This window comes from Arvicanthis niloticus, chromosome 3 (assembly GCF_011762505.2).
Source record: "Arvicanthis niloticus isolate mArvNil1 chromosome 3, mArvNil1.pat.X, whole genome shotgun sequence".
Taxonomy (NCBI): Eukaryota; Metazoa; Chordata; class Mammalia; order Rodentia; family Muridae; genus Arvicanthis; species Arvicanthis niloticus.
This window is the reverse complement of record NC_047660.1, coordinates 137,359,833-137,385,553: the sequence shown is the minus strand read 5'-3', so window position 1 is coordinate 137,385,553 and position 25,721 is coordinate 137,359,833. Positions and strand designations below refer to the sequence as shown.

Here is a 25,721-nt window from a genome sequence, read left to right as displayed (position 1 = left end):
TGCCAGCCTTCCCACCCCTCTGCTGCTTCCTGCCCCTATCCCCCCACTCCAGCACTGAGCCCCAGGTGGCTCCAAGGTGGTGATTGTCAGGTGGAGGTCAGTGAGGGTGGCCTGTGGCCTGGGGCCACCGAGCGGCCGGTAGAGGTGGCCCACAGGTGAGTATCAGCCAGTCTCAAGCGACTCACAAACACGGCCCACCCTGCGTGTCCCCTGCCTGCCCTGGGCAACATATGGCCCAGAGGACTCTCCAAATGACCCCAACTAGACACAATACAAGCTCGCCAGGCTTCACAGCACGTTCCATCCAAGACACCACGCAGGTTGGGCTGGATTGTGAAGGTCGTGACCTCTGAGGTCACCCAGAAAGTGTCATGGTCCCAGCCCTGTGCGCTCCAGGGCGGCCCAGGACAGGGAGTTGGGGGGAGAGGGCTCCCCTTCTCACCCAAGACCAGGGCCAGGCGTGTCCCCAGGGCTATGGGCTCATTAGGCCCTGTCAAGGGTAGGTGCAGGTCTACCCGCTGGCCACTGCGGGTGTCCTCAGACCCCACCAGCCCCTACCGCCCAGAGAGCTGCAGAGTGGCTCTCCCCGCGTGGGTCACCAAGAACTCATAGCCTTGTAGCCGGCGCCGTTCCCTTTCGTAAGAAAGTCTGTTAAGTTAGCGCTTGAAGGAGTGGAAGGTAGGTAAAGACCGGGCGTCTCTGTGAGGCGTCTGTCTGTCTGTCTGTCTGTCTGTCTTTTATGATTTTTTTCCATCATCTCCACTGTCACCCTTGCTTCTTGTTTTATTATTGTTTGGTTTGACTTTACCACGTTACCTTCCTCCTGTTTCACAGCGGAAGCTCCCTTCCAGCACATTCCCCGATGGCTTATTTTGTTTCCATCATCCCTGCCTGATCCCTACCCCTCAACCCCCACCCCCGGGCACTTTGGATTGGGGTGACTGGTCAAGAAATGGGCCCCAATCTGTACTGTGGCTACTGTCCAGTTTCCAGGAAGGAGAGCTGGGAGAGCATCCATTCCCCAGGGCCACAGCAGTCGCTGTCTTTGAGTACAAGCTATAATCAGTTTTAGGTCCTAGCGTGGAAAGTCTGAAAATGCACACAGTCAACACTGAGTAGATGCCAGACCCACAAGGGCATGGCAGGTTAGAGGACCAGGGTTGTAGTAGTCCTGCCTAGCAAGTCAGGGTAGGTTGCCTGTAGGGGTGGGTCCCTGAGTGGTTTGTCTGCCACCTGCACAGGCTGTGGTCCCCAGCTCAAGGCCAGACCACCCATAACTGACGGCTAAGCCTGAGTCTGAGCCTTGCTGTGTGCTCAGAACCGGCACCTGCTGTTTCTGAGTCTCCATTTCACTACCTGCAAAATGAGGTCTGCCCCTGGGCATCCTGGGTGATTCAGCGTACACAGGGTGTAGTCTGGCACCCAAACCAGTGAGCCTTGGAACTGGGTTTCCTTTCTGTGGCTTGAGGGAGGCAGGGTTCAGGGCCAATGACTGAGTGGCATGGGTCACACGTGGGAGTGTCCCCCATGCCCAGCAGGCAAGGCCACAGAAATCCAGCGTTAGGACCCATTGCAAGCCCGAAACGGGAAATGGGTGCTGGGTCACCCATATACTATCAGTAATTTCCATAGGCTAGCCTCTGGTCCATAGTTGGACTATAAATGTTTCATAGGGCTCTTGATGCACACAGTAGGCATGCCATTGTGAGCAGAGCTCTGCTGTTTGCCCAGCACATAGTTGGTGCTCCTTAATGTTGTTTGAAGTTTAAATGCAGATCAGGACATACATCATATATGGAAGCCATCAGCCATTGGTGACAAGCTAAATGACACCAGTACACAGTAGGTCCCTAGATCACATAGGGCTCTGACGGTTTTTCAAGTCTCTTCAGATACAGTAAACACTTAGTGCTACTTGCTGTAAGGAAGTTGGTTTGTGTTTGACACCAGCAGGTGCTCAGATCTGTACCATAAGATGCCTGCAGCTCAGGGTTTTCTCAGAACATCGTTCCTGCCAAATCCCCAGCACTGTGTACAGTCAGCACTGCAACCACTCTAGTATCAGATCAGACACCTGACACATAGTAGGTACTTCATATATGAAAGCTAAAACTCAATCTAATAAAGGTCCCACAACCTGGGCTGGTGTACCATAGATAGGTACTTAAACTCCTAACAGTACCTGGCACCCAGTATGTGCCTAATAGATGAGAACTCTTGTTTCACAGGGTATAGTTGCCCAGTACCTGACACAAGTAGGTATGAACTATAGGGAGACAATTACTCCACTGTCTGGTGGCGTTTAATATGTAGAGGCTGTTAGTTCAGTACCTATCTAGCACCAGTAGATATTCAACGTGTGGAGAATATTTTTAGTCAGTAAATCTCCTGATGTAGTACCCGACACACAGTAGGCACTTAATCTGCAGTCACTGTTAGCCCAGTTAGTGCCTGGCATGCATGCAGTATGTGTTTAACGTTCAAGGACTGTTGGTCCAGTGCCTGGTATGCAGTGTTTGATGTATAGGCCAGTGCCTGGCACACAGTAGGTATTTAATATATGTAGCCCATCAGCTTAATACCATGCACACAGTATGGCTTAATATGCAGGAACTGTTAGCCTAGTGTCTGACACATAGTATGTGCTTAAGGTGAGCACTGTTAGCTCAATGCCTAGCTCACAGTAGGTACTTAATATGTGTGTTCTTGATGCTCTATAGAGTCTGTAGTTCATTGCCTAACACAGTAGGTGTTTAAAATCTGGAGCCTTGTTTTCTAGTAGAACCCCTAGCGCAGTACTGGTACCCAGTAGGTGATTTAGTTTTTGTAACCTAACTTTCTTATATAGCCAATAGCACAATACCTAGCACATAGTAAATGCTTAGCCATAGCAAATGTAAGAGCTTCTAGCTTTGTGCCCTGACACACAATAGGTGCTCTGTATGCAGGAACTTTGCCCAGCACACAGTAGGTGTCTCAGAGGATGTGTCCAGCGCTAGTCTGGTTTTGCTACAGTAGATGTCTGATGAATTAGCACCTCAATTTTTACTTTTTAAAATACCTGGCATGCTCACAGACGCAGTAAGGCCAAGAGCACAGTGGTATCTGGAGCTGGCTGTTCGGACAGCCTCGGGGGCCCCTGTGTCTCAACTACTGAGTAAGTACATGAACCCTAAGCATATTTAACTACTGTATTTTTTTTTTTTTACTCCAAGTTACTGGGAAATCTTCAGCACTATGCAAGAGCTCCTACTAGGTAGATGTTTAGTAAATAATATGCTATTGGCTGAGATACCTCGTAAGTAGTGGACTCTGTTTCCTGACTGCTAACCCTCTTTGCAAATACCCAGCACACAGTAGGCCTTCAATAGAACATGTCTCTAGCTTATTCTATGAAGCCTTTGTCAAGTAGCTTACACGTGGTATGTACCTGTATGTAGGGCTTCTCTTGTTCTCCCTGCTTGGCATAGTACTCAAGACACAGTAGGTGTGGAGGTGGTAGGCAGTTTTGCTCCCATCCTTTGGAGCCCTTGGGGGTGCTTGGCACATAGTAGATACTCAGTTTCTGGAGCTTCAGTTGCAGTCCTTGTCATGGTGCCTGGCACATAGCATATGCCCAGTTAAGTGCATCCCTTTGTATATTAATGTATGCAGTTTCTGGCATGTGCCTGGCCCATAGTAGGTATGCAAGAAGCAGGCTTCTCTTCTGCCATTTTCTGAAGGTCATAACAAGTGTCCTAACAATGAGCTTAGCATGATTCCCTTGTGGTGCCGGGCATATAGTAGGAGTGTAGGTCCTTAGTATGTGGGGCTTCTATTGTGGCTTTGTTTGTCATAATGCCAGACACACAGTAGGTGCTCATTAATTGCTTTCTGTATTTCATGACACCTGTATCACATTCTGGACACACAGTAGGTATCTGATGGCATACTCAAGCACACAGCGGAGCTCAGTGGCAAGAGTGTTCACTACCACCACCCTTGTTCCAGTGCCTGAGTCACAGCAGCTACCCCATGCTGCAGACACACTATGCACATAGCAGTCACTGTCCCATAGCAAGCTCAGCAGTTCTTGGCCAGCCCTCCCGGACCCGCCCACCCACCCATCTCATCTTTGATTGACACTCGCTTCTTTTGGGTTCGACTTTTCTTTGGTTCGTTCTGTTTTGTTATCATCTTTTTATTTTCTCTTTCCCATCTTCTGTCCCTACCTTCCCCGCCCATCCCACCTCCCTGCCCCCACGCTCTCCCCAATAGAACCGTCAGCCCCCCCTCAAGACGTTAAGTGCACCAGCTTGCGCTCCACGGCCATATTGGTAAGTTGGCGTCCGCCACCGCCAGAAACTCACAACGGGGCCCTGGTGGGCTACAGCGTCCGCTACCGACCGCTGGGCTCAGAGGACCTGGACCCCAAGGAGGTGAACAACATACCCCCGACCACCACTCAGATCCTTCTGGAAGCTTTGGAGAAATGGACGGAGTACCGTGTCACCGCCGTGGCTTATACAGAGGTGGGACCAGGGCCCGAGAGCTCGCCCGTGGTCGTCCGCACCGATGAGGACGGTAAGTACCAGCCCAGGCCATACCCAAGCTATGCCTGCCCCTGGCAGCTTCAGCTCTGGAACGGGACTGGGATCAGTGAGATCCAGGAAGCCAGTGAGAGCCGGCCTGGAGCTCGGGTGTCCTCCTCCCAGGGCATGCCTATAGGTGGCCTCCTGAAGCAGAGTCCTAGGTGCTCTGGGGCCCTGCATCATTCCTGCCTGGAGCCAGGCGGGCACCTCCACCAACACATACCCACAGTGGCCTGTTAGAGGCCAGATTAGCTTCAAGTGAAGGGCTAGTGTGAGCCAGCTGGGGCTGGGAGCCAAGCACCATGGGAAGAAGTAAAGTGCTGTTAGTGTCCTCAGTGCAGGTAGCGGGAGGTTTGGACCTGATGAAATCTGAGCAGTTGATATGCTGACCTACTAGACCAGGAGGTGATGGCATTTGAGGAGCTCTGCCTGACTGCCTAGTGTGTCCCAGCCTTGGGATCACTGACTCCATTTTCCAAGCTGTAGTTTCCCCAGCCGTAGACTGCAGAGATGTATATCAGTTCAGAGGGGAGAAAGTGGTAGGGATGGGGCCTTGGAGAGGGGCCCCAGGCTCTGGGGGGCTGCAGTGGTCATTCTGTGATGCTGCAGCAGGTCCTGGGAACATAGGAGATAGAAGAGGGCCATGCCTTCCTGGGCTAGCAGCTATCCAACACCCTGGCCCAGGGCAGGGCTTGGCGCCCTGGTAACAACAGCCCCGCTGCCCCCCCCTCCTGCCCGCCAGTGCCCAGTGCGCCCCCGCGGAAGGTGGAGGCAGAGGCGCTCAACGCCACGGCCATCCGAGTGCTGTGGCGCTCACCCACGCCCGGCCGGCAGCACGGGCAGATCCGCGGCTACCAGGTCCACTATGTGCGCATGGAGGGTGCCGAGGCCCGTGGGCCACCGCGCATCAAGGACATCATGTTGGCGGATGCACAGGTGGGCAGGTGCAGCTGGGGTGGTAGGGGCGGGCTCCAGGGCATGGTTTCCTCTCTGCTCCCCACTCCCACTGCTGGCTCCCTTCTCACCTCCCTCCTCTCTCTCCCTCCACCGCCTCCTGCTCAGTGGGAGATGGACGACACTGCCGAATATGTAAGTCGTCTCCCAGGCTGTCCTGCTCTCCTTGCTGTGCAGTCTGCATGCCTGTGGCCCCTGGTCTCACCACCTGTGTCCCTGTGTGCCCTCCATAGCTTCTGATGGACCTAGGGTCCTGAAGGACAACTGTCAGCTTGCTACACCTGAGTGGTCAGAGGTGGCTCTAGAGCAGGGTGAATTTTCTGTGGCCTCAGACAAGACACTGTGTGTTTCTGTGCTGCTCTAGGTCTGTGACAGGAGCCACAAGCTCTGTACAAGGTCCAGAGTTGCCACTAACCTGGCCCGGGCCCTACAGGGGTCTCTCTCATGCCCCAAGGAGAGGCCCTCTTTCTTTCCTGCCTGTGTTTCTGTCCCCTCCCCACTCCTGTGCTCCTGAGGATTTGAGGATTTCTGTACTGCTAGGCATGCACTCTGTATATGTTTGTGTGTGTGTGTGTGTGTGTTGACCAGAGCATCCAGGACCTAGTGTGCTTGAACACCTGCTGTCTGGGGTACACACTGTACCCCAATGTGGAGTCACACTATATAGGGGCAATCCCCAAGCGTGGGGCAGTCAGTCCAGTGGGGAGATTGAGGCTTGTTGCTGGGAGATTGGGCTGAGACAGGGTTAGACTGACACTGTAGTCTCACCTTAGACTCCAGGGCAGGCTTGAGTCATGGCCACCAGCACATCTCCATCCCACCTCTCTACTTCTCAGAGTTACTACATAGTAAGTCTGCAGTTTTGCATCTTGACATTAGATAGCTGTTTCATAACTGGCTTTCAGATTCCAGATAGGGTTAACTGTTGAATTTCTTAAGTTGGTTGTGGGCAGCTCTGATAATCCAGTGGGCTTAGAGGGAAGCCAAGCTGAGTGTGTGAAGGCCCTGGGGTAGGATGGGGCCTGGGGTGGTAGAAGCACCCAGGACTCCCTGTAGCTGAAGCACAGTGCCTGTGAGAGGCAGAGATGGAGGAAGGGAAGGGGGCAGCAGATGAGTAGGCCTGGTGGGCTAGACAGGATTTACCTGACTCCATAGAAGGTGGGCATCTTGGAGGCCTGAGTAGAGGGATGATTGTGATCAGGATGTTCTCTGATGGCTGGGGCCCTGGTGACTGTGCCCAGCTCATGTGTTTCTGACAGGAGTGTGACACTGCATGCTGCAGCCTGTGCATGAGCTCACCAGCATGTTGCCTGTGGACTGGAGGCATTGTCTCTCTTGTCTGTCTTAGGGGAGAAGGTGGACAGGGTGGACATCATTGCTGACGGTGCCCACCCGTCTCACCCACAGGAAATGGTGATCACGAACCTCCAGCCTGAGACTGCTTACTCTATCACAGTAGCCGCATATACCATGAAAGGCGATGGCGCTCGAAGCAAACCGAAGGTGGTGGTGACCAAGGGAGCAGGTAGAATACCCACCGACTGCACAGCCTCTGGCTCCACAAGCCAAGAGCAGTTCCCATGATTCTCAAGCCAGGGTGGTTTTAAGATGCACCAGGGACTCCAGGGGCCAGGTACTGCTGGCCCTGGTGTCCACCTCTGCCCAGGTCACTCCCTCTTTCCAGACACTATTCATTTGGCTGTCTCAGCTGCAAAGTGGGAGTCAGGCTGCCGGTGCTTAAAAGTAGCCCAAAAGATGTCCATGTGTCTCACATGGAATCCAAGCCTTTGCTTAAAAGAAGTCTTTCCTAAAATGTGCCTTTAAAAACTAGACCTTAAGGACTGAGAGTGTGGTCGGGGTGGATCCCTGCGCAGAAATCCCCCAGTGAGGGGCTGCGGTTGGGGTTTGAGACAGGAGGCTGGCCCTGGTGGCAGGGCCGCTGACTGTCTCTCCTTTCACAGTGCTGGGCCGCCCCACCCTGTCGGTGCAGCAGACCCCCGAGGGCAGCCTGCTGGCGCGCTGGGAGCCCCCCGCGGACGCGGCTGAGGACCCAGTGCTTGGCTACCGCCTGCAGTTTGGGCGCGAAGACGCGGCCCCGGCCACGTTGGAGCTGGCTGCGTGGGAGCGGCGGTTCGCGGCACCCGCACACAAGGGCGCCACCTACGTGTTCCGGCTGGCGGCGCGGGGCCGCGCGGGGCTGGGCGAGGAGGCCGCGGCGGCGCTAAGCATCCCCGAGGACGCTCCGCGCGGCTTCCCGCAGATCCTGGGCGCCGCGGGCAACGTGTCCGCGGGCTCCGTGCTACTGCGCTGGCTGCCACCCGTGCCCGCCGAGCGCAACGGCGCCATCGTCAAGTACACGGTGTCCGTGCGGGAGGCCGGCTCCCCGGGGCCCGCGACCGAGACGGAGCTGGCGGCGGCCGCCCAGCCGGGGGCCGAGACGGCGCTCACGCTACGAGGGCTGCGGCCGGAGACGGCCTACGAGCTACGCGTGCGCGCGCACACGCGTCGCGGTCCCGGCCCCTTCTCACCCCCGCTGCGCTACAGGCTCGCGCGGGACCCAGGTAGGCGCCGCCCCGGGCCCGGCCCGCCCCTCTCCGCAGGTAAGTCTCGGCCTCCACAGACTCAGCCCACGCGCCCGAGGCTCCAGTCAGTCGGTCGGTCGGCAGGCACAGGTGGGATGCGGCTCGGCGGCCGCGCCTGGAGGTCACACCCACGGCCACGCCCCTCCCGCTTTTCTCCACAGCCGCGCCGTCTCTGCAGCAGCAGGCACTGGGGACAGGGCAGGCAGGGCCGGGCCAGGCAGGAAGGCCGAGGGCACAGCGGACCACAGGGACGACAGGGGCCACCCCACGCGCCCCTTTGCCAGCACCCGGTTCTTACTCGGCCGTCTCTTCTCTCTCTCTCCCTGCTTGCCGCCGCCCTCAGTCTCTCCCAAGAACTTCAAAGTGAAGATGATCATGAAGACGTCAGTGCTGCTGAGCTGGGAGTTCCCCGACAACTATAACTCACCCACGCCCTACAAGGTACTACAATAGCAGCTGGAAAGGGCAAGATCTGGGTGCGGGACCCCTGCTGGCAGGCTGGGAGCCTGAGGGAGATGGGGCTTTCTTTGGCTGGCGGCCGAGCACAGTCAAGGTCACCTGAGGTCAGGATTCCATGATACTTAGGATTCACGTTCAGTCTGAAATTGAGTCTCATTTTGCAGCCCAAGCTGTGGGTTTCAGTGTCAGGTAGGTTTGAGACTGAAGAGGGTCAATCACAGTTGGGCCTCTGCTGGGATCAGGGTCTGTCAGGGTTGCTGCTGAACCTGGGATCAAGGCTCAGTCAAAGTTGCAGTCTAGTCAAGACTGATACTGAGAGTTGGGGTTCTGCCTGAAGCCAGGATTTAGTATTTTGTTCAGGCTTAGTCAGGATTGGGGCTCCGGGGCTTTGCCATGTTTGAAGATCAATTAGGGATCAAGGCTTAGTTGGACCTGAAGTTTATTTTAGGACTGGGGCTCAGTCAGCTCTGTACTGAATTAGAACTCCGGAGCTAAGTTTGGGATTCAGTTCAGTAAGACGGTTCATCCGGAAGTGAGGCTCAGCCAAGGTTGGTCCAGAGCAGGCAGCCTGAGGCCGCGGCTCTGCTGGGGTCACTTACTGAGCCAGCTCTGCCCACAGATTCAGTACAATGGGCTCTCTCTGGACGTGGATGGCCGCACTACCAAGAAGCTGATCACGCACCTCAAGCCACACACCTTCTATAACTTCGTGCTCACCAACCGTGGCAGCAGCCTGGGAGGCCTGCAGCAGACCGTCACCGCCAGGACCGCCTTTAACGTGCTGAGCGGCAAGCCTAGTGTCGCCCCGAAGCCCGACAACGACGGTTTCATCGTGGTCTACCTGCCTGACGGCCAGAGTCCTGTGACCGTGCAGTATGCTAACCCCTGTTTTCCTGCCTGTCTCTGTAGCTGTCATCCTGTTACATGACTGCATCAAGCCACACCCCCTCTCTGTGTGCCTCCGTTTCCTCACTCACTGCAATAAGAGTCACGTGAGCCTACCTCATGTGACTGTCCCCACAAAGCCTGACCCTTCACTGGGCGACCTTAGGCCCCTCTGAGAGGATTCGATTCTGTGCTTGAGGTTATTGGGAAGGCCTAGCTAGGAGTCCACAGTGAGGAACTCAAGGTATTGCCTGGGAGGTGGGGGAAACGGTGTAAGATCATGTGGGCACTGACACTTGGGCTTTGAGGGATGCATAGGACACTGAGATCTGGTACACCATGAAGTAGGCAGAAGGCAGATAGCTAAGAACTGGGACGTGGAGGTGTGGTACTGCATGGGGTTGGGGTTGGGGCACAGGTGTCACTGAAGCTCTGCCCGCAGGAACTACTTCATTGTGATGGTCCCACTTCGGAAGTCTCGAGGTGGCCAGTTCCCTGTCCTGCTAGGTAGTCCTGAGGACATGGATCTGGAGGAGGTGAGTCCACGCCCATCCCATAGGACCTGCACACAGCCAGGCTGTGATACCCATCTCCCCCAGGAGCTCTGAGCCCTTGTGACACTCTTTTCTGCAGCTCGTCCAGGATATCTCCCGGCTCCAGAGGCGCAGCCTGCGCCACTCAAGACAGCTGGAGGTGCCTCGGCCCTACATTGCCGCCCGATTCTCCATCCTGCCAGCTGTCTTCCATCCTGGGAACCAGAAGCAGTATGGTGGCTTTGACAACAGGGGCTTGGAGCCAGGCCACCGCTATGTCCTCTTTGTGCTTGCTGTACTGCAGAAGAATGAGCCTGTAAGTCCTTGGCAGTGTCCACCCACATGCCAGCTAGGCTTCTTTACCAACGGGGAAATGGGTATAGAAATGGAGGTGCACAGGTCACCTGGTGGCCGGCTCTGGTCACCCTGCTAGGCTCATGGGTATGTGGGCCTCTGTGAGCTTGACTCAAATTGATCCCCAAAGCCAAGCATAGACTTTGTGGGCTCACAGGTGGCCAGGCCTGGACAGAGAGACTGACTGGACGTGGGGTGGGGGTGGGGGTCCCAATCGTTCGTCCTTTAGAGGAAAGGACCTGAGCTGGGGCTTTGAAGGATCAGCAGGAGCTCAAGAGAAAAGGTATCCCATCATTGCTGTGCTCCAGAGGAGAGAAGCCTTGAGGGCGGTGGCCGTGGAGAGCACAGAGAGGTAGAAGGCACTAGGCCAGCTAGGGGTCTGGATACGGCCAGCACTGACAACGGCCCATCCCCTGCCACTGTCCTGCAGACATTTGCAGCCAGTCCCTTCTCAGACCCCTTCCAGCTGGACAACCCAGACCCCCAGCCCATTGTGGACGGCGAGGAAGGCCTCATCTGGGTGATCGGGCCTGTGCTGGCCGTGGTCTTCATCATCTGCATTGTGATTGCCATCCTGCTCTACAAGAAGTGAGTGAGGGGCGAGCACACTGAGCTAGGGGCTGTGCTTGACCATAAGGTGTGAGGGACCGTCACACCTGTACCAGAGAAAACGGAAGGGAACCTCCTCAGAGTGGGGTCCAGACGTGGAGGGCAAGCACCAATTGACAGAAACTGGGGGTCAGCAAGGTTGGGAAGCCACAGTGGTCACAGACGGGGCTCTGTCTGACTTGCACAATCTCACTGGACGTTCTCTCCTTCTCTCACCTGCATCCGGTCTGGGGACAGCAAACCTGACAGGTGAGGACTGGCCTGAGGCAGGAGGATGACAGGTAGTTGGGGCATGGGATGTGCCTCCTTCCGTTCTCCGGGTGGCACACATGTCTGTACAAGGCCTGGGATTAAGGCTCAGTGTGAGGTTGGAATTAGGGGAGACTGAGGCTCAGCCGACTCGGGGATTAATTCATGTGGGTCTTGGGTTGTGGCCCAGTCTAGAGTTGAAGCTTGGTCTATAGGATGAAGGATCTGTCTGGATCTGGGGCTCAGCTAAGGCCGAGGACCCAATCTGAAGTTGATGTTAGTCTAGGATCCAAGGGTCTTCGTAGGATTGAGGGCCCATAAAATTAGGGTTCAGTGTATAAATGGCCCATTCCCTGCCTCATGTGTCCCTGAGTGTGCGCATACACTTTGGGGCATGTGCTAATAACATTGACTCTCTGTCCCCTCCCTCTCTGTCCTTGAAGCAAACGCAAGGACTCAGAGCCCCGCACCAAATGCTTACTGAACAACGCTGACCTCACGCCTCATCACCCCAAGGACCCTGTGGAAATGCGACGCATCAACTTCCAGACGCCAGGTGAGTGCCAGCTGTGGGTGGGGCCAGAGCAGCTGGGGGTGGGGTGCTGCACAGGGTCTCCTGCACCCCCTAAATGAGCCGAGCCCTGATCACTAAAGCAGCAGGTTGTGTGGCTGCCACCATCTCCAAGAACTTAAAAGGTCTTGCCCACCTGTCACGCCCTTTAACCGCAGTGCCTCCATGGCCACAGCAGCTGACCTGTGCCCTCCGCTCTCCACAGGCATGCTCAGTCACCCGCCCATCCCCGTCACAGACATGGCTGAGCACATGGAGAGGCTCAAAGCCAACGACAGCCTCAAGCTCTCCCAGGAGTATGAGGTGAGCTGAGGCCACTATGGGACGACGTTACTTGATGCCCCAGCCCTGGTGACCCAGCACCACACCCCTCCCCGCCAGGCCTGAACCTACACTTTCCCTGCAGTCCATCGACCCCGGGCAGCAATTCACCTGGGAACATTCGAACCTGGAGGCCAACAAACCGAAGAACCGATATGCCAACGTCATTGCCTACGACCATTCACGAGTCATCCTGCAACCCCTAGAAGGTAGTCAGAGCCTGTGCTGCACACGTGTGGTGGGCTCTGCCTGGTCTGTGTCATTAGGTATTGTCTGGGCAGCTCTGATCCCCAGGGGTCAGCTCTGGGTTGTTACAGTTTTTAGGAGAGGTGCCATAGGGGCCGGTGTATGGCAAACGGGTGGCTGACTGCCACAGTGGACCCAGTGGAGAAAGATCTGGCCCCAGATGGCTGCAGGGCTATGCAGCAGAGCCAGAGGGCCATCCCCGCAGTGGCCATGGGGCATGTGTCAGACAGCAAGTTGAACAGCCCCCACAAAGCTGTCTCTTGGCCCCCTTCCCGGCTGCAGGCATCATGGGTAGTGATTATATCAATGCCAACTATGTGGATGGCTATCGGCGGCAGAACGCATACATTGCCACGCAGGGGCCCCTGCCCGAGACCTTTGGGGACTTCTGGAGGATGGTGTGGGAGCAGCGGTCAGCTACTGTGGTCATGATGACACGGCTGGAGGAGAAATCACGGGTGAGGTGCTATGGGCAGGGCTTGGCCCCGAGGCTTCCAAGGTGCTGCCTGACCTTCCCAAGCTCATCCCCTCTCTCTGATAGATCAAATGTGACCAGTATTGGCCTAACCGAGGCACGGAGACTTACGGCTTTATCCAGGTCACCCTACTAGATACCATGGAGCTGGCTACTTTCTGCGTCAGGACCTTTTCTCTACACAAGGTGTGTCCTGGGTGGAGAATGCATTGTGCAGAATAAATGTGTCCCAGGCTGACAACATTCCTGGGAGCCCACTTGAAATCAAAGCTCAGAGTCAGCCTGGCGTGAACAGCCATAGTGGCAGCAAGGCCAGCCCAGGACCCAGCATGGCAGCACGCCACACTCTGGCCCCTCCGAGCAGTATCTCTGGTGCAGCGTGTCCTCAGCCACGTCTGTACCACGGTCCTGCCTGCTCTTGGTGTTGCTGTTTCTGAACTGGTCAAGTCCTGCCATCTGAGAGTGATCCCATCCTGCTGGGAGGGACAGGGTCATCCTGTGCAGACTTATGGGGCTGCCAAGCCCCTGCAGTGCGTCTTGGTGTGTGGCTATATCTGTCTGTCCCAAGTTCTGACTGCATGCAGTCTACTGCATGTTCATTACAGAAGGGACAAGGGGCTGCACAGGGCCCACAACACCTCCCTGCAGTTGAGCGGACCTGTGGCAGGCAGGAGCACTGAGCTCAGTCACACATGTAAACATCCTGACTGGGCCACCCGTCTCCAGAGGGCGGAGCACACAGTGTTCTGCCTCTGTGGTAGGGCGTGGGAAGGAAATAGACTCTGGGCAGTGAAACAGGAGCAGGCACGGGAGCCCACAGGTCTGGGTGTCTTGAGCAAACTGGACTAAGGCAGGGCTGGGCTGTTGGAAGCGGAGTGAGAGAGTGGTCGGTCCCTGGAGGAGCTGCAGGAGCCCAGAGCTGGATGGGGTGACTCCTCTGGAGTTAGGGAGGGGAAGCTGCCGGCCCCAGGCTGTGGTTAGTACATTTACAGAACAAAGACGCCATGTCTTAGAGCTTTGGTTGGTGAGATAGGGGGCAGTGTGGATGCACTTAGCTCACAGTGACATGTGCTGTCCCTCTGGTCCTCAGAATGGCTCTAGCGAGAAGCGTGAGGTGCGACATTTCCAGTTCACAGCATGGCCCGACCACGGGGTACCTGAGTACCCCACGCCCTTCCTGGCATTCCTGCGCAGAGTCAAGACCTGCAACCCGCCTGATGCTGGCCCCATTGTAGTCCACTGCAGGTGTGCACAGCCCTGACCTGTCTTGTCCCTGTCTCTCCGTGTCCCTGTCCCCTGATGATGGCTCTCGTCCCCGCAGTGCGGGTGTAGGGCGCACCGGCTGCTTCATCGTAATCGATGCCATGCTGGAACGCATCAAGACGGAGAAGACGGTGGACGTGTACGGCCATGTGACGCTCATGCGATCGCAGCGCAACTACATGGTGCAGACCGAGGATCAGTACAGCTTCATCCATGAGGCGCTGCTGGAGGCTGTGGGCTGTGGCAATACAGAGGTCCCCGCACGCAGCCTCTACACCTACATCCAGAAGCTGGCCCAGGTGGAGCCTGGCGAGCACGTCACGGGCATGGAGCTTGAGTTCAAGGTGACTGCAGGGCCATGGAGGACGGGTGGGTGTGAAAACTGACCCCACAGTCGTCCTCTGACCTCCACACATGCACAGTAAATAAAACAAATGTGCTAGTGATCCTGTTGCACTGACCCTTTGTCCTGACCAACTACCTCCCACCTCTCATCCCTGCAGAGGCTTGCCAGTTCGAAGGCGCACACTTCGCGCTTCATCACCGCCAGCCTGCCTTGCAACAAGTTTAAGAACCGCCTGGTGAACATCCTGCCGTACGAGAGCTCACGTGTCTGCCTGCAGCCCATCCGTGGTGTCGAGGGCTCTGACTACATCAATGCCAGCTTCATCGATGGCTATAGGTGCCTTGGTCCCACCCTTTAGAGGCCTACACACACAAACACACACACACACTGTCCTTAGGTCACTGCTTGGATAAGGCTGCCTTGGGGATGTGGGCAGTGGGCAGTTGTGTTGAGAGACCCCGAGCCTTAGCATTTGCTGGGCAGGGCTCAGCCCCACTGCATTGCAGCCCTTGGTTTTATGAGACTAGGTTTTGAGTAGCCCAGCCTGGCTCTGTTGTTATTGTTTGATTGGAGAGGGTGCATGTGAACCTGTGCATTTGTGTGAAAGTCCGTGTGTGTGTGTGTGTGTGTGTGTGTGTGTGTGTGTGTGTGTGTGTGTGTGTGTGTGTATGCGCGTGCACAAAGGCCAGAGATGAGTTTGGGCAGTTTTCCTCAGAATCATGGACACTGTTTAATGAACCTGCGTGTCTCACTGACCTGAAACTTGCTAAATAGGACCGACTGTTTTAGTTCCTGTCTATGGCTGTGATGAGACATGTATACAGAGCTACACTCAGAAGAGAGTTTATTCAGGACCTGTGGTTGTGGGGCAGGAGTGTCAGTCAGTCCATGACTGTCATGGTGGCAGGCAAGCAGGGTGTGGGAGCAGTAGCTGCGAACTTACATCTGGTCTACAGATTAGAGGGAGGCAGACCTGGGCCTGCTGTGAACTATTGAATCCTCAAAGCCCAACCCAGTGACACACTGCCCCCAGCAAGGCCACGCCTCCTGATCCTTCCCAAACAGCTTCACCAGCTGAGAACCAAGCACTGAGACAGATGAGCCTGCTGGAGTGCACTCTCTCAAACACCACACTGGCTAAGCAGCGCCCTCCAGGACTGCTCTGTCTCCACATACCCAGCACTGGGGACTGCATGTACTACAAATTATTTAAATCTTGGCCCAGGGATTCTACCCCACATGTGGTATTTAAGTTCCTGGATGAAAACCACTCACAGCCTTTATATTTATAATCAGCCTTAAACAACGTAGGAGCTGAGCAGCTGCCTGTCCTTCACGCTGTTAGAGTCTGTTTCCCGTTGATCACCTGAGGTGCTGGTTACTGTGTTTCATCTGGCCTGCTCTTAGCTCAGTTGATCAAACCTCAGGGCCATGTTCTCTTGACTCTTAACCCATGGTGGCTTCTCCTTCCGCCTGTAGAACTTAAACCCCACCTGTGTCTCTTCTGCCCAGCTACTGGCTCTTGGCATCTTTATTTACCAATCAGAATTAACTTCAGGGCAGAGTCACAGGGGCTACTATGCAGACTCCAGGTCTAGGAGGCTTACAGTTAGCATTACAACAGACAGTAAAAGATGAAACCTCAACAACTGAACTCAGGACCTCACACTGGCAAGCCAAGCTCTGCCCAAGCTCTGCCCACTGAGCCTCCTCAGTGGCCCCGTGCCCGGCCTTGTCATCATCGCAGTGACAGTGACTGGAAGCAGAGGCTCAGCAGGGAGTTGGGGAAGAGTTGAGCAGTTGCAGTGCTGCCTGCTCCTGCAGAGACCTGTTAGGTGCACCTCACTCCAGGGCTGCTCAGACTCACTGACTCAGTCTCTAGGACACAGTGCCTTCCCATGGCCTCTGCACATGTGTTCATAGACACACACAATTTCTAAGAAGAGTGTGCGTGCACGTGTGTGTGTGTGTGTGTGTGTCTGTGTGTGTACATACATATGTATGTATGTGTGTTTGTTGAGTTCTGGCCAGGGCAGGTGTCTGTGCCAGAGAACTGCATCTGGCCCAGCTGAGTGTGTGATGTCTGATGGCTTTTGGAAGGTGAGTGGAAGATGTGTGTCTCCGAGAGTCCCCAAGGGGTTTAAATTTCTCCTGGAGGCTGAGGGACTTGGGCAGGGCACTCCGGGGAGTGGCTCTGACCCCATGCTCGTGTCCTCTCCCTACTGCAGACAGCAGAAAGCATACATTGCAACACAGGGGCCACTGGCAGAGACCACAGAGGACTTCTGGCGTGCTCTGTGGGAGAACAACTCTACTATCGTTGTCATGCTCACCAAGCTCCGAGAGATGGGCCGGGTGAGTGTGTGCACGGCGGGACGGGGTGGGGGCCGGGTGAGTGTGTGCACAGCGGGACGGGGGCGGGGGCCGGGTGAGTGTGTGCACGGTGGGACACGGTGGGGGCACACTCAGGGCCACGGTGCTGACCACACCCTCTGCCCCACAGGAGAAATGCCACCAGTACTGGCCAGCCGAGCGCTCTGCCCGCTACCAGTACTTTGTGGTTGACCCGATGGCAGAGTATAACATGCCGCAGTACATTCTGCGTGAGTTTAAGGTCACAGATGCCCGGGTGAGTGCCGGCTACAGGAGGGGCTGCAGTCACTGGGAGGGTAAAATACCTAATGACTTGAGTTTGCGTTTACAGCACCCAGGTTGAAAGTAGGTTTGGCTGCTGCACTCGTGGCCCTAGCCCTGTGGCCCCAAGGCAGGAGGCTAGGCAGATGTGGCTGCTGCTGGCTGCCAGTTTAGTGAGAGACTATGGCAAGGGCAGAAGGTGTAGGTAGGGGAGGGAGCATGGCTGCCAGTCAGTGCCAGAATTGCCGTGGCTGACAGGAGACTAGAGCCTGGACAAGATGGTGGGGGGAGGGGCTGAGGACTGATGCCCACAGAGCCACTGTGGAGGACAAGGTGGACAGAAGCTGAGCATGGTTACGAGAGGCCTGTCGTAGGTGGTAGGGCAGCTTGGCACCCTCTGGGAGCTGTGGTGGGTTTTGACGATTACTGGGACAGACCCAGCAGCACTGGGGGTTGTGCCATGGCCAGCTGTGTGGGCAGCCAGCAGCGATGGAAGGTGGCACCTTGGATGACAAAGGCCCCCTGGCAATGATCACATGGTCTGTGTGGAAGACACCATTAGTGGACAGGGATGGTGACCCAGCTATCCTCCCAGGATGGCCAGTCCCGGACCGTCCGACAGTTCCAGTTCACGGACTGGCCAGAGCAGGGTGCACCCAAGTCAGGGGAAGGCTTCATTGACTTCATCGGACAAGTGCATAAGACCAAGGAGCAGTTTGGCCAGGATGGACCCATCTCAGTGCACTGCAGGTGAGGCCACACCTGCGTCCTGACGGTTTTGGGGGCCTCGGAGAGGCCATCGCCCACGTGACCGCACATCCCCTCCCCTCGCAGTGCTGGAGTGGGCAGGACCGGAGTGTTCATCACCCTGAGCATCGTGCTGGAGCGCATGCGCTACGAGGGCGTGGTGGACATTTTCCAGACAGTGAAGGTGCTTCGGACCCAGAGGCCTGCCATGGTGCAGACAGAGGTATGGGTTTGATGGACAAGAAGTTCCTGCATGCTGAGACTCAGTTTCCCTCCTGGAAACCTGTAGGCTGTTTGTAGGTGCACCTCGAACATCCCCTTTGGTTGAGGAAGGGATGAGCCAAAGCCCCTGCATGGAAACCGGGGCTCTGGCAAAGGAGCCCTTGTCCTTCACAGCCCTGCAGGCTTGGGGTCTGTCAGAGGCCTTACCCTGCGGGGTTGGAAGCTTGAGGCCAGGGTAGAACTGGGCTGTCTGGGAAAGGGGGCTGCAGGCTCTGAGCGAGGACTGTACTGCCGGCCCCCAGGAGCACGTGCCTCAGTGTCCCCTCTGCCCTGCAGGATGAATACCAGTTCTGCTTCCAGGCGGCGTTGGAATACCTGGGCAGTTTTGATCATTATGCAACATAAGCCATGGGCTCCGCCCACACCTCCGCCCTGCGCCAAGTGCCCTGGATGGAGCCCAGCCCTGTCGCTGGGCCAGAGCAGCCCAGGGAGACCGCCTCTCCGTGAGGACGGGCGCTGCCTTCCTCATTCCCTTCAGATTCCAAAACGAGGTTCCAGGGTGGGGGGTTGGGGTGGAGAGTGAAGGAGCCACTGCTCCCCACGGCTGGGGTCACACAGGGACGAGCTCTGACCCCGCACTCCACTGCTTGCCTGTCGGCAACATTTTTTTCTTTATTTTTTTTAATAGTGTATATTTTTTTCTTCATCTTTCTTTTTTTTTTTTTAAAAGAAAAAACAAAATTGTGCCAGTCAAAACTGAAAAACAAACAAGATCACTGTTTGTGCCTCTGTGAGAGGCCTATTTTTTCATAGTCAGTGTGTCGTGGCGGTTCCGTGAGAGGGCTTCGACAGCTTCCGTGTGTGCATCTTTCCCACGTGTCCGACACCTCCCCTCATCCCCGTGTGAATGGTGCGCTTAGTTTTTCTTTTTACCGTTTTTACTTTTTTTTTTTTAAATCAATCTTCAGACATATCAGATATGGAGGGTAAGGCGCTGGGGGGCACTCGGGCCAGACCACAGGGACATGGCCACTGAGGACACAGTGGTCAGCCTCGCTGCCCAAGTCCCCGGCTCACCAGGGAGGGTCCTCGTCCACTCATGACCTCTGTGCCCCGCATGGAGGACCCAGGACTACGGGACACTTGGGGGATATTCAACCCCCTGGAGCAAGTGAGATCTCTCTTTGTAGGAGAGCGGGTCAGCACTCGTCCCCGCTGTTTTCTGGGCAGAAGCAGCAGGTGACACCCCTGTATGTAGATAAACCAGCTTTGTATTAAAGAAAGATTCGTCCGACCTAGTGCGTGGACTGGTCCTTAATGCCCAGCGTTGGGGGAGAAGGCAGGACCTCTGAGGTTGCACAGTGGCTTTGGGCTTCAGAAACTGCTTAGCCGACTCAAATATGAGGTCCTGAGTTCAAATCCTAGCACCCAGGCAAAGAGCCAGGCGTGATGGCAAATACTTGTCATTCCAGCCCTGGGGAAGTGGGGCCAGACGTCTCTGGGGCCCGCCAGCAGCAAAGCCTGTTGAGAGTCCTTGGCAGCGATGGCAGAGTTGGGGAAGGGTAGGAAGGACGGGAAGGAATTGGGGTGAGTAGAGGAGACCCCTTCATAGGCTGCCAGAGCCTTGAGTCCATCCCTCTGGAGAGACATTGAGACCGAAGTGTCTGACCTGGGGTGGGGGGCCCTGGTGAGGAACCTGCCCAGAATCCCTTAGTCCCTGACTCTCTTACACGGCTGGTGTGATACAAACCTCCTGTTGTTGAGCTCTGTCTCTGGACTGAAGATGGAGCTCTGTGAAATCCTCACACAGAGGCTGGATTATTATGGGGTGTGCTCTGGTGTTGTGTCTGAAGCATAAAAGGTACTCAGGTTTGTCCTAACCTTGATGAGCAGTGACAGTGTGCACCAAGAACCATGGGCCAAGCCGTTGTGTCTACTTCCTTAGTGGTCTTATGTTCACTTGGGGTTTTATTCCCTATTGGGGGTGACTGTGAGCTCAAACCCTCCTGGCTCCGCCTCCCACGGGTGGGGCTTGTCAGTACACGCTTCTGTACCTGGCTAAAAGTGTTTCCAAGTGACAGTGGTTTTACTCTGCAATGACTTCATTTCAATCAGGTGGACAAAGGGTCCAGTGCTGGCTGCTCTCACCCCAAGGCCCCTCAGAAAGCTGGTGAATGTCTGTACCCCACAAAGGTGGCTACGTCCCTGGTTTGCCTGCCCCAGCCTCCCATCCCTTTAGCCTCCTGGAGCCTAGCTGTGCTCAGCTGTGGGGTGGCCCCATCCTGACCCTGCAGCTAGAAGACAGGAGGGAGCAAAGAGAACTGCCCTGTGAATCACTGAGGGGCATCTGGACCTCATTTTGGCAAGACCTCCACAGCCCCTATGCTGTCCCTCTGTTCTGCACAGCAAAACCTCAGGCAGAAGTAGGCCCCACATCACAACTTGGCCATTACAGCTTATGCTTCCCGAGGACCTGAGTTTGGTTCCCAGAAGGCTCCCAGCACCTGAGACTCTGCTCCAGGGAGCTGACGTCCCTCGCTTCCTAGAGTAGTGGCTCCCTCCATAGTACACTCCGCATAGACGCAAAATAAACTAACTTCACAAAAAGGATTCTCAGAAATACCTTCCCCCTATCATCCCATACATCATCCCATACAGGTTGACGGTTGCCTTCCCCCCCCCCCCCCCCCCGTCAGCAGCCCTCCCCCCCCATCAGCAGCCCTCCCCCGTCAGCAGCCCTCCCCCCATCAGCAGCCCTCCCCCGTCAGCAACCCTCCCCCCATCAGCAGCCCTCCCCCGTCAGCAGCCCTCCCGGCCTGGCCAGAGGACCAGCTACACTGAGAGGCCCTTTAACCACATACCATTCTGTCTTTGGGGAAATTTAACAATTATCCAAGTAGATGATAAACGCAGTTACATGAGTGTTTGCTTTCAATTAGAGATAAAGTCAGGAATGAAACAAACATTGGGAATGAAACCACGTGGCTAAGGACAGGATGTTGGGGTGTAATGAGAACGCAGATACCAGACAAGGGAAAATGGAAGTAAAAGGGTGGTGGAGATCCTGGGAGCTTGGTCAGGATGGAAACCCCAGTGAGGGGTTGGAGGCGTGGCCAGGGCTGGAGGCGTGGCCAGGGCTGGAGGCGTGGCCAGGGCTGGAGGCGTGGCCAGGGCTGGAGGCGTGGAACACAGCCTTTTTGGCTCATTCAGTCTGTCGTTTACCCACCCTCCACTCGATGGCCTGGAGACCTTGCAGACACCTTTGCATTCCTTGGCCAAACAGCACACAAGGATCATTAGTTTTCTGTAATATTTGATTCAAGTAATTAGTCCTCACATATCAGCCTTTGAGGTGAGGGAGGGAGACAGATAAATCCCTGCCGTCCTCACTTGGTCTTTTAAAGGCAATTAACTCCTCGTTATTAGCTTTTAATTAGCATGATTATGTCCTCATCAATACGTGTTATTGCAGCTTTTAGCAGACAGCTGTTGAGACAGACAATATATCTGATGTCCCCTCTCTCAGTCACCTCCAGTCCCACCAACAAAGACCATACCAGCCTGGCTCCTCACTGTGGCCCTGCTCGCGGGAGCCCCAGGACCACAAGGAGGCCCTCTGCGCCCCTGCGCTGTGGGAGTTTCCTTTAGACAAGCTTCAGGACTGCACCGAGAAATCCTGTCTCAAAAAGTGAGGGGAGGGGGAGAGAGAGACAGAGACAGACGGAGACAGAGAGACTCTGTGACTCTGACTGGGGCAGGCTGAGGCAGGAGGATCAGACTACATAGTAGCACAAGTGTGTATCTTACACAGAATGAGCAAGGTGAGGTGAGCAGGTCTGATAGCAGGCTCCATCAGGTGACCTCGGGTCACAGTGCTGACCCGGGGCCCCGGGAGGTCAGCCTGGCTCTCCCCAGCTCAGATATCCCGATGTGAAGTTCCTCACAGACAACTGTCCCTATGATTCTTAGTCCTGTCACATCACCCATCAGAACAAGGAAATAAAACATCCCAAAATAATCACCAAAGCCCTAGGTGCATGTGTAACATCATGGCTGCATGGTCATCACTTGGTAAGGTAGACTCCCCACAGCCAGGATGAGGGTTGGGCCAGCACTCACAGTGGAGTCCTTGTGTCACCTTGAGCAGCCGTGAACCAATGTGAAGTCCTGGAACTACCAACTGCAGGAATGCTGCCTGGAAACGCACTGAAGGTCGACCTCAGGTTATTCTAGAAAGAAGGTTCTGTCACATTTTGTTGTAGTCACTCAGCAGAATGCATTAGTCAAACTTATCAACAAAGAAAGGGATTTGCTAGGATTCCACTCAGATTTTCTAAAGCAACAAGACGCTATCAACTGTGGGATAAAGGTGATTAGTGACAAACTGTTCATGGTTACACTCAAACAGAAAACGCCACAACTTTACTTTGTAGGAGAAATAACTACAGGGAATTCATTACCTAATGGTGACTAACAAATTATTTCAAACCCTAGTGCTTTAAACTAATATGTGGGTATTACCTCTCAAGACATGGGCGTCAGTAGGATTCCTGGCCTCAGAATTTCTACTCAGGTTTCCCTAATATTAAAGGGAGTGATTCAGTGGTAAAAACTCTACCCACAATCCCCCAGTGAGGATGGGGACAAGGGTAGAATCTCTACCTAGAGTCCCCTAGTCAGGGGCTTGGGGCATGGTCAGGGTGGAGCCTTGCCTAGAATCCCCCCAGTGAAGGGGCTGGGAGTGTGGTCAGGCGGGCTGTCACTCTATGAAGTGGGGACGGAACAATGACAGTTGAGTTCACTAGTCCCCAGCTTCTTGCTGATGTGGGGAGAGTGAGCTAACACCCCTGACTAAAGGGCCCTGGCTCTTGCCTTGCTCAGATGGTTGGTTTGCTTGTTTTTAATAATCTATGTTGGTCATGGCAGAGGTTTCCCATATAGACACTACTGAAGCAGGACACATAGGGTCACCATGCTCAGTTTACATGCTGTGTTATGGACTGAACTCTGTCCTGTGTGCTCTGTATGGCTACCTAGCTACCTACAGTCACAAAGTTGTATTTTTTTGTTGTTGTTGTTGGCGGTGTTTTGTTTCATATTTTTGAGACAGGGTTTTTCTGTGTAGCCCTGGCTGTCCTGGAATTCACTCTGTAGACTAAGTTGGCTTTGAACGCAGAAATCTGCCTGCCTCTGCCTCCTGAGTGCAGGGAGTAATGGCTACCATGCCCTCCAGCCTGTGGTGCACAGTGTTCTGTGGGTTGCTAGCACCGAGGCAGGAGGATGAGGTCTCAATGCAGCCACCTGGCTGTCTCAGGACTGAGGCCTCTGACTGCTTTGTGCACATGTGCGCCTGTCTGTGTGTGTAGCTCACTGTTGAGTGTCTCTCTCTCAGTTGCTCCCCATCCTGTTTTTGGACTCAGGGTCTTCCTGAACCCCGTGCCCAGGGTTAGGTCAGGATGTCTGGCTAGCGATCCCAGGGGACACTTGTGTCTCCAGAACTGGGGTTCTAGTGCACAGTGCAATGCCCAGCTGCTTTTTCTGCTGTGGGCCAGGTTCTGAGCCCCTAGGCTCACACCCCTGCAGTACAGTCCCTTGCCATGACCTGTATCTTCTTTGCTGTGGCTCCAAATAGCCAAGGGGCCAGCTAGACACAGAACTAGCCCTGCCCAGTTCTCGACAAGGAAAGTGGTATGGGGGTTCATACCTAAGCAGCAGCCCTTCCTGGTGTCCCCAGCTAGCCCCACTCTGCTCTTCCCAAGATGCCCTGTGGCTACTAAAACAAGGGTGGATAAGGACTGGTTATGGTCAGCAGAAGCCCTCACTGCAGTTCCTGGCCACCATCTACGCAGAAGACAGGAAACCATAATTACTTCCAGGGCTCCTCGGCCAGGCCCCATGGTCACATGGACACAGTTCTGGGGAACGAAGCATAAGTGGCTGGGGAATCTAGAGACATTGCTGTCTCCCCTCACCCCAAACAACAGACAGCCAGGAGCTGCCACCCATTTTTGTCAGTGGCTAATCCCCTTTTCACTGTAGGCAGTGAGGTGTGATGGCTAGAGTCACAGTAACCTTAAGTAGTCAAGAGGGAAACCAAGGGTTCATGATGTCACTCCTGAGTTGATGGTGTAAATTGTCATCATGGCCCATCTCAGGCCACCAGTATGACATTGCAAAACCGTAAGGGTTAGAGAAGTGTTGTGAGTACCTGTGTATGGCTGTGCAGTAAGGGCACCAATGAGGGAAGGGTACCAGACTCTTCAGGAATCATCCATTTGAAAGCAGATTACATTTGATTGTCACAACAAGTGAGCTAAGTGCCAGCAGATTTTATATGGTGGTTGGATTTATGCAGCCACGACACCTGATTGGTGGTCTGGAGCCTGTGCAGGCAGCCTCTGTGGGCAGCTTCTCCATCTGGCACCAGCAGGAAGTCTGTGGGTAGATATCAGAGTTGCTTCTGTTCGCTTAGGTTCAGAGGTGATATCACATCATGGAGGCCAGAGCCCCAACCAAAGTGTGTCTCTGGGTCAGTTGTCACCTTTTGGGCTGTTGTCTACTTGGATGCCCCACAGCTGACAGGGAGGCTCCAGCTTCTCCTTGCTCAGACCCTGTGAGCGAGAGTCATTTGCCTTCTGATTCTGAGTGGGTTGCTGTCACACCTGAATGAGCCCTGCCACTGAGCCACTATTATTTAGTTTTCTAAGACAGGGTTTATCTGGGTAGCCCTGGCTGTCCTCTGTAGACCAGGCTGGCTTCGAACTCACAGAGATCCGAGATCTACCTGCCTCTGCCTCCCAAGTGCTAGGGTTAAAGGTGTGTGCCACCACCTCCCCCTCTAAAAATGTGAGTCTTAAAAATAGTTTTTAAATGTTGTTACTGACAGGCTTGTTGGCACAGACCCATCATTGCAGCATCAGTAAGTGAAGGCAGGAGGATCAGGAGCCCAAAGTCAGTTAACGGTTCCAGTGTCACAGAGGTCATTGTCAGGTCAAAGGTCACATCAGTCTAAAGGTGCAATGTCCCTGGCACCCCATCTGCCAGTGTTGCCTCGAGTTATGGAGACAACAGGAGGGCACTGTCACTGACATGCTGGCTAGTCTTATGTCAACACAAGCTAGAATCATCTGAACGGAGAAAACTTCCACTGAGAAAATGGCTTTACACAAGCTTGGGGGACATTTTCTTAGTGATTGATGGGGGAGGGCCCAGCCCACTGTGGTGGAGCCATCCCTGGGCTGGTGGCCCTGGGTTCTGTAAGAAAGCATGCCAAGCAAGCCATGAGAGCAAGCCAGTAAGCAGCACTCTCCATCAGCTCCTGCCTCCGGTTCCTGCCCTGTTTGAATTCCTGTCCTGACTTCCTTCAGTGATGGATGCAGAGATGTAGATCAAATAAACCCTTTCCTCTCCAAGTTGCTCTGGTTATGGTGTTTCTTCACAGCAATAGAAACCCTAAGACGCTGATGTAGGAACCAGAACAATCACCACTGCCAAGGGACTTAGGATTCCTGTGGGTTGGGGCCTCCTGAGGAGTGGGATGGGCCTAGGCCTGGGAGCCCTAAGCTTGATCTGCAAGCCTCCATCTTGCAAGGCCTAGTCCATAGCAACCAAGTCCCTTCTTTATAGCCCCAAGTCCAAGAAAATAAATAAAAGCAACATAGACATTATCTGGTTGCCAACATGGACTCTGGATGGACATC

At 54.8% G+C, this 25,721-nt stretch overlaps 1 protein-coding gene across 12 annotated transcripts in view; it reads left to right on the top strand.

The window, feature by feature from the left end:
• The window catches only part of Ptprs (protein tyrosine phosphatase receptor type S), a 62,729-nt gene extending 43,414 nt beyond the window's left edge, over nt 1-19,315 (top strand). For 4 of the 12 annotated variants that reach the window (XM_076932004.1, XM_034497693.2, XM_076932010.1 and 1 more), the window contains 24 exons: nt 4,258-4,563; nt 5,314-5,507; nt 5,634-5,660; nt 6,933-7,050; nt 7,487-8,086; nt 8,451-8,548; nt 9,186-9,439; nt 9,894-9,987; nt 10,085-10,300; nt 10,769-10,926; nt 11,185-11,196; nt 11,640-11,752; nt 11,973-12,070; nt 12,174-12,297; nt 12,617-12,792; nt 12,876-12,995; nt 13,900-14,054; nt 14,131-14,416; nt 14,576-14,754; nt 16,647-16,773; nt 16,922-17,047; nt 17,648-17,802; nt 17,887-18,022; nt 18,358-19,315. In XM_076932004.1, the coding sequence (XP_076788119.1) occupies nt 4,258-4,563; nt 5,314-5,507; nt 5,634-5,660; nt 6,933-7,050; nt 7,487-8,086; nt 8,451-8,548; nt 9,186-9,439; nt 9,894-9,987; nt 10,085-10,300; nt 10,769-10,926; nt 11,185-11,196; nt 11,640-11,752; nt 11,973-12,070; nt 12,174-12,297; nt 12,617-12,792; nt 12,876-12,995; nt 13,900-14,054; nt 14,131-14,416; nt 14,576-14,754; nt 16,647-16,773; nt 16,922-17,047; nt 17,648-17,802; nt 17,887-18,022; nt 18,358-18,426 (3,941 nt within the window). In that variant the 3' untranslated portion in view covers nt 18,427-19,315. The remainder of the gene's footprint in view (nt 1-4,257; nt 4,564-5,313; nt 5,508-5,633; nt 5,661-6,932; nt 7,051-7,486; nt 8,087-8,450; nt 8,549-9,185; nt 9,440-9,893; nt 9,988-10,084; nt 10,301-10,768; nt 10,927-11,184; nt 11,197-11,639; nt 11,753-11,972; nt 12,071-12,173; nt 12,298-12,616; nt 12,793-12,875; nt 12,996-13,899; nt 14,055-14,130; nt 14,417-14,575; nt 14,755-16,646; nt 16,774-16,921; nt 17,048-17,647; nt 17,803-17,886; nt 18,023-18,357) is intronic. The other 8 variants (XM_076932007.1, XM_076932008.1, XM_076932009.1 and 5 more) reach the window with 8 other exon arrangements.
• Nucleotides 19,316-25,721: the final 6,406 nt, after the last annotated feature.